The 9,419-nt window shown below is 46.0% G+C and overlaps 1 protein-coding gene across 1 annotated transcript; it reads left to right on the forward strand.

The window, feature by feature from the left end:
* Window positions 1-3,072: 3,072 nt before the first annotated feature.
* TSHZ3 (teashirt zinc finger homeobox 3) lies at window positions 3,073-7,666 on the forward strand. Its single transcript, XM_015412662.1, has 2 exons — window positions 3,073-3,106; window positions 4,327-7,666. Exons 1-2 carry the CDS (start codon window positions 3,073-3,075, stop codon window positions 7,527-7,529), a joined length of 3,237 nt encoding a protein of 1,078 aa, XP_015268148.1. The 3' UTR covers window positions 7,530-7,666.
* Window positions 7,667-9,419: the final 1,753 nt, after the last annotated feature.

Below are 9,419 nucleotides of genomic sequence, written 5' to 3' on the forward strand. Positions count from 1 at the left end.
GGGTTACTGGGTAAATTCTGCAGTTGCCAACCAGTGTTCCCTCTAAGCTGAGTTAGTGTGAGCTAGCTCACAGGTTTTTTTAGCCTCCGGCTTGCACATTTTTGTCTTAGCTCAGGAAGGACGGCTCCAGGGCAAACTAATTTATGCAGTAGGCAAATCACTCGCTCACAGCTTTAATGCCAGTAGCTCACAAAGTAGAATTTTTGCTCCCAAGACAGCACAGCTTAGATGGAGTATTGTTGCCAACCTCCTGGTGGGACCTGGAAACCTTCTAAAATTACAGCTGTTCTCCAAACTCCAGAGGTCAGTTCCTCTGGCGAAAATGGCTGCATTGGAGGGTGGATTCTGGTGGCATTACACCCTACTGAGGTCTCTCCCTTCCCCAAAGCTGGCCCTCGCCAGGCTCCACCCACAAATATCCCTGAATTTCCCAACTCGGAGCTGGCAGCCTTAGTACACTGTCCCTCATATAATGTGGATTCACCCTGAATAAAATTATTTTATTATGAATTTATGAGGTAACAGTTTCAAAGAAAAATAAAGTGTTTCAAATATGGCCACTTGGGGGTTCAATCAAATCCCACTGTGTTCTTTTAATTAGATATTTATACCCTGTTTTTCTCTCCAGTGGGGGCCCAGAGTGGTTTACAGCATTGTTCTCCCTTCCTGCATCTTTATCCTCATTACAACCGCCCTGTGAGGTAGGTTAGGCTGAGACCGTCTAGCTTCCCTGGCAGAGCGCTCTAGCCTAGGGTTGCCAAGTCTGTTTTTCGCCGCAGCGGGGGACTCCCGGCTGGCGGCTGGAAAGCGCGTGCCGCATCCACGTCACTCGGAAGTGACACAACCACGCCGGGCACGCTGGGGGCGGGGCCACGACCATCCGAGGGAAAACCATAGAGTTTTCCCTGAGGCCCGTTACCCGACGCCGGGGAATCGGGGCCCGGGGGAACTCCGCCCCGGCGTGCGCGTCACCCGGAAGTGATGTCGCACGCTGGGGGTGGGGCCACGCCATTTGAGGGGAAAACTCTTTGTTTTCCCCTTAAATGGCGTGGCCCCGCCCCCAGCGTGCGACGTCACTTCCGGGTGACGCGCACGCCGGGGCGGAGTTCCCCCGGGCCCCGATTCCCCGGCGTCAGGTAACGGGCCTCCGGGGCGGGGGGAATTCCGCCCTACCGGGGGGGTTGGCAGCCCTAGAACGGGCCTCTGGACTTGGCAAGCCTACTCTAGCCTGACACTCCAGTCACTACACCATGCTGGCTCTGTGGCGGCTCATGTCCCCAAAAGGGGTGCCGCTCCAAACTCTGTCCATTGCATCTGCCTATCTCTTCCCTCTTTGAGAAGAGGGAAGAGATGGGCAGATTCAATGGACAGAGTGTGATTTTCACCAGCATCCTTATGATGCTTAAGAGATCCCGGGGAAGGGGGGGCTGTTTAGGATGCTTAAAAAGGTACCAGGGAAGCTATGATGCGACACGATGCATGTGACCAGTGGCTTCAAGCTCACGAGAGTCAAAGTCCATGCACTGCTTAGAACGAGTGACCAAATCATTAGCCACAGCCATCTGGCAGAGGTTTTTCCACCCTCGATTCCGTGGCTTCCAAACAAAGGACAGTACAGTGCAGGATCTCTGCTGGTTACCCATGTAGCTTATGGTGGGTAAATATTGACAAAGTAGTCTGAAGAGCAAACACTTTGACATTTGTAATGTCCACTGGAAGATCTTGTATATATTTATCCTGGAAGGAGAAGGGCAGCATACCAATTTCCCCCGAGCTCGCAGCTGTTCTCCTTCTCTCTGTCTCGTTTTAGGTCGAAGAGCCCTTTGTAATTGTAATTGGGACATTTGTAGCATGGATAATAGAGATGTTCAATCTCGGCTAGAATAATATTTCTGTGTTGATCCATCTGCTTTTCTCCCAGCGTCTGCCTCTCCAGAGCCGGAATTCTTTTCTTTTCTTTTTTTAAAAAAGGCGAGCTTCAAAGCTTCCCGCGAGTCACATCCCTCTGCCCTGTTCTCTAACTTCAGATGGTTCTGATTTCTGAGTGGTGACAGGAAGGCCTTAACACACATTCAAATTAAGGAGAAATGGATGCCACCCTTCTTGTTCTTCGGTTGCCCTGTGCTAAGTCCCACGCTTCCCGAACTCCAGTTTCGCTCGGAGAATTTCAGCAATTGGTTCCAGAATTTGAGGCTGTGCCATTTCTGCCAGTTTCCAGTCCCATCACTTCTTTTGCACTTCTTTTCCCCTCCTTGCGTTGCTGATACGTATTGATGCTAGCGGAAAGTGCCGTCAAGTTGCAGCTGACTTATGGTGACCCCGTAGGGTTTTCAAGGCAAGAGACGTTAAGGGGAGGTCTGCCTTTGCCTGCCTCTGTATAGCAACCCTGGACTTCCTTGGTGGTCTCTCATCCAAGTACTAACCAGGACTGAGCCTGCTTAGCTTCAGAGATCTAACGAGATCAGGCTAGCTTGAGCCATCCAGTTCAGGGCATATGAAGTGATAGAACACCATAAAGAACAATCTTGATGTGCTGGTCTGTATAATTGCATTGAGCGCTCCCTGCAGTGTTTTACTGTCTTGCATAGGCATGTTGTTCAAACATCACTCAAAAAGAATTTTCATGTCCGGTTGGAGCTCAGCCGTGATGTGATGCCACACAGTCCGCACTCTTTAGCTTCTCCTACCTCTAGGAGGATTGATCTGTGGGGTCTGGAGATCAGTCATAATTCCCATAGAACTCCAGTTAGGCTTGCCAAGTCATAAGAACATAAGAGACGCCAATGTTGGATCAGGCCAAAGGCCCATCCGGTCCAACACTCTGTATCACACAGTGGCCAGAAATACCAGGTGCCATCAGGATGTCCACCAGTGGGGCCAGGACATTAGAAGCCCTCCCACTGTTGCCCCCCCCCAAGCACCAAGAAGACAGAGCATCACTTGCCCCAGAGTCCCTATCTATACCTTGTGGCTAATAGCCACTGATGGACCTCTGCTCCATATGCCTATCTAATTCCCTTTTGAAGCCGTCCATGCTTGTAGCCGCCACCCCTTCCTGTGGCAGTGAATTCCATGCCCCAGAGGCCCGTTCCCCGCCGCCGGGCATGCTGGGGGTGGGGCCACGGTCATCAGAGGGAAAACTTTATGGTTTTCCCTTGGATGGTCGTGGCCTCGCCCCCAGCGTGCCCGGCGTGGTCGCATCACTTCTGGGTGACGGGGTTGCGGCGCGCGCGCAGTCCCGAAGCTGCGCTGGAGTCCCCCACTTCAGCGCCGCTTCTGACTTGGCAACCCTAACTCCAGTACCCACTTGAAGGTTGGCAACCCTACCATGGCCTCATCCCTTGTGGCTTTTTGTCCATACAGGCCCTACAATCCTCATCAAAAGGGGCCGCTTCTCTCTGTAGTGGTGTAGTGGTTAAAGAGTGGCAGACTCTAAACTGGAGAACTGGGTTTGATTCCCCAGTCCTCCACATGAAGCCTGCTGGGTGACCTTGGGCCAATCACAGTTCTCTCAGAACTCTCTCAGCCCCGCCTACCTCACAGGGTGTCTTTTGTGGGGAGAGGAAGGGAAGGCATTTGTAAGCTGCTCCATGACTCCTTTGGGTAGTGAAGGCCGGGGTATAAAACCAACTCTCCTCCACCACCAGTGGAAATGCTGGTAAAATCCAACCCAAGGTAATTTGGAGTTCCAAATTCAGAAAAGGAGAATTGCAGAAACATTCCTAAAATAGGTTCTGGGGATAACCCCCTCCTCAGTATAGTATCTCTGCCTCGCTGAGAAGTCCCAGAACACAAATACAAGCTTTTAATTTTCTTCTAATTGAGTGCAGGGTTTTTTTAAAAACTTTCTGGAGTTCTTATTGATGTTTTTTATGTTTTATTAAAGATTGGTTCTCAAAAATGTTAGGCGTAAAAAAAAATCTGGCTTAATTTAAATTGTGAATCTGTCTGTTAAGAAATACATTAGGGGTAGGAGAAGCATAAGACATATTAATTGACAGACAGGAACTGCTGTCTCTGAGGTTGATACAAGTAATTTATTACTTTAGAAATGAATGCCACCTCCAGAATGTGCTTCATTAATTTCAAATTTAGTTTTAATTTCAAGCTGTTGCCCCTTGAGAAGAATAAGGTGGCAAATTATGTTTGAAGAGCAGATTTCCCCCCCTTCCTCTTGCTTGGAAGAAATGCTAAATTTTAACTGTTTAATTTTAATAAATAAATGCAGTTCTTTGACTGAAACATGCCAGCTGCTAATGTACAGTCAGGCCAGCAATCACTAACACTGATTTTTCTGTTTTCCCCCCTCCCTTTCGGCCCTGATAGCATACGTCTCAGATGAAATGAAGGCAGCTGCGATGGTGGAAGATGACCCAGAATCAGACGAGAACGTGGCGGATGGAGAACCTTCCGCAAAGTACGCCTGTCCCGAAAAAGACTTCAGTAAGAACTGCCAGAGCTATCAAAACTCCCCAGCGGCCGAATTTTCCAGCCACGAAATGGACAGCGAGTCGCACATCAGTGAGACCAGCGACCGAATGGCCGACTTTGAGAGCAGCTCCATCAAAAACGAGGAGGAGAGCAAGGAGGTTTCCATCCAGCTGGAAGAGTCCGTGGTCTCTGACAGCTTGGAGCAGATGAAAGCTGTCTACAACAACTTCCTCTCCAACTCATACTGGTCCAATCTCAACTTGAATCTCCACCAGCCGACCTCTGAAAAAAACAACGGGAGCAGCAGCAGCAGCAGCAGTAGCAGCAGCAGCTGCGGCAGCGGGAGCTTTGACTGGCACCAGACGGCCATGGCGAAAACGCTGCAGCAAGTTTCGCAGAACAGAATCCTTCCCGAGCCCAGTCTTTTTAGCACAGTTCAGCTGTACAGACAAAGCAGTAAGCTTTATGGCTCTATATTTACTGGAGCCAGTAAATTCCGCTGTAAAGACTGCAGTGCTGCCTATGATACTTTAGTAGAATTAACAGTGCACATGAATGAAACGGGACATTATCGGGATGACAACCATGAAACGGATAACAATAACCCGAAAAGATGGTCCAAACCTCGTAAACGTTCTTTGCTTGAAATGGAAGGGAAGGAAGACGCTCAGAAAGTATTAAAGTGTATGTACTGTGGCCATTCTTTTGAATCGCTTCAAGACTTGAGTGTCCATATGATCAAAACGAAACATTACCAAAAAGTGCCTCTGAAGGAACCTGTAACCCCTGTAGCAGCAAAAATCATTCCAGCCACCAGAAAGAAAACGTCCCTAGAGCTGGAGCTTCCAAGTTCTCCTGATTCCACTGGTGGGACGCCGAAAGCAACCATCTCCGATGCCAGCGATGCACTTCAGAAGAATTCCAATCCATACATTACGCCAAATAATCGCTACGGACACCAGAATGGTGCCAGCTATGCCTGGCATTTTGAGGCAAGGAAATCTCAAATTCTGAAGTGCATGGAATGTGGCAGTTCCCATGATACTTTGCAGGAACTCACTGCCCACATGATGGTGACCGGACATTTCATTAAAGTCACCAACTCTGCCATGAAGAAAGGGAAACCTATCATAGAAGCCCCCGTCACACCAACCATCACAGCCCTTCTGGATGAGAAAGTACAGTCTGTGCCACTGGCAGCCACTACATTCACATCTCCTTCCAATACACCATCTAGCATCTCTCCAAAATTAAATGTGGAAGTAAAAAAAGAGGTTGATAAAGACAGGATGATTGCTGATGACAAGATCAAAGACAAAGAGAAATCCAATGAAGAGGAGGAGAAATATGATATCTCCTCAAAATATCATTATTTGACTGAAAATGACTTGGAAGAGAGTCCGAAAGGTGGGCTAGATATTTTAAAGTCTTTAGAAAACACGGTCACATCAGCTATTAACAAAGCTCAAAATGGCACCCCAAGTTGGGGTGGCTACCCCAGTATTCATGCTGCCTACCAGCTACCCAACATGATGAAGTTGTCTTTAGGTTCATCAGGGAAAAATACGTCCTTAAAACCGATGTTTGCAAATGCAGAAATGGTGTCACCAACCAAAAGCCAGCCTCTAGTCTCCCCACCGAGCAGCCAAACATCTCCTGTGCCGAAGACTAACTTCCATGCCATGGAAGAGCTGGTCAAGAAAGTCACAGAGAAAGTGGCCAAAGTTGAAGAAAAAATGAAGGAACCTGAAGGAGGAAAGCTCTCACCATTGAAGAGGGCGACGCCTTCACCATGTAGCAGTGAAGTCAGTGAGCAGCTCAAGATGGACACCTCCAATGACATTAGTTTTAAAAGCCAACAGAATAGCCCAGTTTCTCAGAGGGAGAGTTGTAAGGACAGCCCAACAGGGGAGCCGGTGGAGAATGGTAAGGAGCTTGTCAAGGCAATCTCAAGTTCCTTGAGTAGCAGCACAGCTATTATTACCGACCATCCCCCCGAACAACCATTTGTAAATCCATTAAGCGCATTACAGTCTGTCATGAATATTCACCTTGGGAAGGCAGCTAAACCCTCTCTGCCTGCTCTGGACCCAATGAGCATGCTCTTTAAAATGAGCAACAGCTTAGCCGAAAAGGCTGCTGTGGCCACCCCACCCCTACAGTCCAAAAAACCAGACCATTTAGACCGTTATTTTTATCATGTCAACAATGACCAGCCCATAGATTTGACGAAAGGCAAGAGTGACAAAGGCTGCTCTTTGGGTTCAGCGCTTTTGTCATCCACATCGGCATCGTCTGCTTCTTCTTCATCTACAGTGACAACGGCAAAGACATCTGCGGTTGTGTCATTCATGTCAAACTCGCCGCTACGCGAGAATGCCTTGTCAGATATATCTGATATGCTGAAGAACCTGACAGAAAGTCACACATCAAAATCTTCCACACCTTCCAGCATATCTGAGAAATCTGACGTTGATGGGACCACGATAGAAGAACCGGAAGAGGCAACCCCGGCTCAGAAAAGGAAGGGACGGCAGTCTAATTGGAACCCTCAACATTTGCTCATACTGCAGGCCCAGTTTGCAGCCAGTTTACGGCAGACGTCAGAGGGAAAATACATCATGTCGGACTTGAGCCCTCAGGAGAGAATGCACATTTCCAGGTTTACGGGACTCTCCATGACCACCATTAGCCACTGGTTGGCCAATGTGAAATACCAGCTTCGAAGGACAGGGGGGACAAAATTCCTTAAAAATTTGGACACCGGGCATCCGGTGTTCTTTTGTAATGACTGTGCTTCACAAATCAGAACTCCTTCAACATATATCAGTCACCTTGAATCGCACCTAGGTTTCCGGCTACGAGACTTGTCCAAACTGTCCAGTGAACAGATTAACAATCAGATAGCACAAACCAAGTCGCCCTCCGAGAAACTTTTGGTGCCATCGCCAGAGGATGAACTGGGAACTTCTTACCAGTGTAAACTTTGCAATCGGACTTTTGCGAGCAAACACGCCGTTAAGCTCCATCTCAGTAAAACGCACGGAAAGTCTCCAGAGGACCATCTCCTGTATGTTTGTGAATTAGAGAAGCAGTAGCATTGGCTTTTGACAAAAAAGGGGGGAAAAACAATAATAACTGTACTTCGCTTTGAGGAAAACTGTCAAACGCGCCTTAAAGCTCTCTTTTTTTCTGTTCTTGGCACATAATTCTTATTTTAACTCTGAGGTGTCACTCTGGCCTGAACTTCTATTTTTTTTTCTTTTGTATAACTGTATAGTGTTTAATAGAGGTGCATAATCAGCTGTTGTTACTGGTAAAAATATGAAGGTTAAAACGCAGTGGTAAGTGTTTGGAACTTTGTGTAAATTGGGGTTTAGTTGATGTGCATCCCTCTGATGCCTCAGAACTGCATGCATTAAACAAGACAGTTTAATTAAGCATTTATTAACTAATTCTGGTGCACTTTTTTCATGGTGATTAAGTGTGCTGGTCAATTCGCACCCTGTAAATCTTTAGCCCTCTGAGTACTTTGAAGCACTTTTGCATTAATTTTTTTTAAAAAACAACAACAACAACAACTACGTGGATGTATTTTTTAAAAAAATCCCCTTCCAATTTAGGACACATCCAGATCATGTTAAGAATCTGGTTTGAGTAAGATGTGCCACCAGCCATGTGCACCTGTCAGTTGTGTATCCAGCTAGCTGGGCCTCATTGTGGCAGCTGAAGGACAGCTCACATAGCTTGCGTGGTTTTCCATTGAGATATTGCCTCAAATTGCAGGTTGCCCACTGGTTGGATGCACATGCCAGTCAAGCATCTGGCTTGTGGTACTTCCTGTGACATCCCAAACCACTCTTATGTCAGGGATTTGATGCCTTGTGAAAGCGCTTCCAATATTAGCAGTCTAGATGCAGGGTCCCTTCCTCTGGTCCCCCCACACAGACAACATGAACTGGCAGTCCTACCGGTTGGTTCTCTGTGGTGTGTACAGGCACGTCTCGGAGGGGAAATGGCTTGCCTTTCCCTTGGATACTTTCTGGACAGTTGGCTGTGTGGTACGGTGCCCACCAAGGAGTATGAAATCCTGCCAACTGGGCATACCTTTGGAGTTAACTAACAGACTCCTACATATGGTGGGGTGGCTCCCACCTTGAAATTTTAAAATATATTATTTTCACATTGAAACATAGATGTATATATTGTATAGATTTCAAAATCCTCTGATGGAAAATGTGATTGTGGACAATGCCGTTTCTTCTTCTTCAACGTTTTTTTAAATCGATTGGTTTTGTACCTGATATGCTCCAAGTATAAGTGGTACCTATAAATATATAAATATTATATATATAAATATATAAAATAATAATGTATATTTTTTTTCCAGGTCAAAGGGTTTCCTTTTAACATCTGAACAATGTAAATTATATGAAAGATACGACAGATGGCATTTATAAAGTATTCAGAAACATTATTCTTGAAGCAAAGTATGGTTGGTTTCTTTTTTTGTTCTTTTGCTATACAATGCATCTATATTGATAGAGGTTCATGTTTAAATTATACATATTTATTAGTTGTTTGCTACCTTTTTTTAAAGAGAAAAGCATTCTGATAACAGAAGCCACAAACTGGCATGCATTCGACCTATTTTGCACAACATGACTTATAAAAGTATTTATTAGTAAAAACAAAAAAAACAATTCAAAAGAGAAATTTTCAAAATCAACTCAGTGCTCAAAGGGTTAAATCTATTTGGGAGCGGGAGAATTTAAGAAAAAAAATCTTGTACTGTATTTCCTAAACATTGATAAAAAAAGCCTTTAAAATGTTTGTACTGTAATACTTTGCTTAAAAGTTATGATGAGGCATTCTGTGATATATTCTCTTCTACTTATTTATAAGAGCTCTCGGTTGTTATTTCATACTGTAGAATGCCTTTTTGTTTGTTTGTTTGTTTCATTTCAGTTGGTAACTTTCTGTTTTTT

Source organism: Gekko japonicus, unplaced genomic scaffold (assembly GCF_001447785.1).
Source record: "Gekko japonicus isolate JY-2015 unplaced genomic scaffold, Gekko_japonicus_V1.1 scaffold287, whole genome shotgun sequence".
Lineage (NCBI taxonomy): Eukaryota > Metazoa > Chordata > Lepidosauria > Squamata > Gekkonidae > Gekko > Gekko japonicus.

Coding starts and splice junctions, on each gene's coding strand:
- TSHZ3 (XM_015412662.1), top strand. CDS start 3,073: ATGCCCCAGAGGCCCGTTCCCCGCCGCCGGGCAT. Junction 3,107..4,326: donor CGTTCCCCGCCGCCGGGCAT/GCTGGGGGTGGG, acceptor CGGCCCTGATAG/CATACGTCTCAGATGAAATG.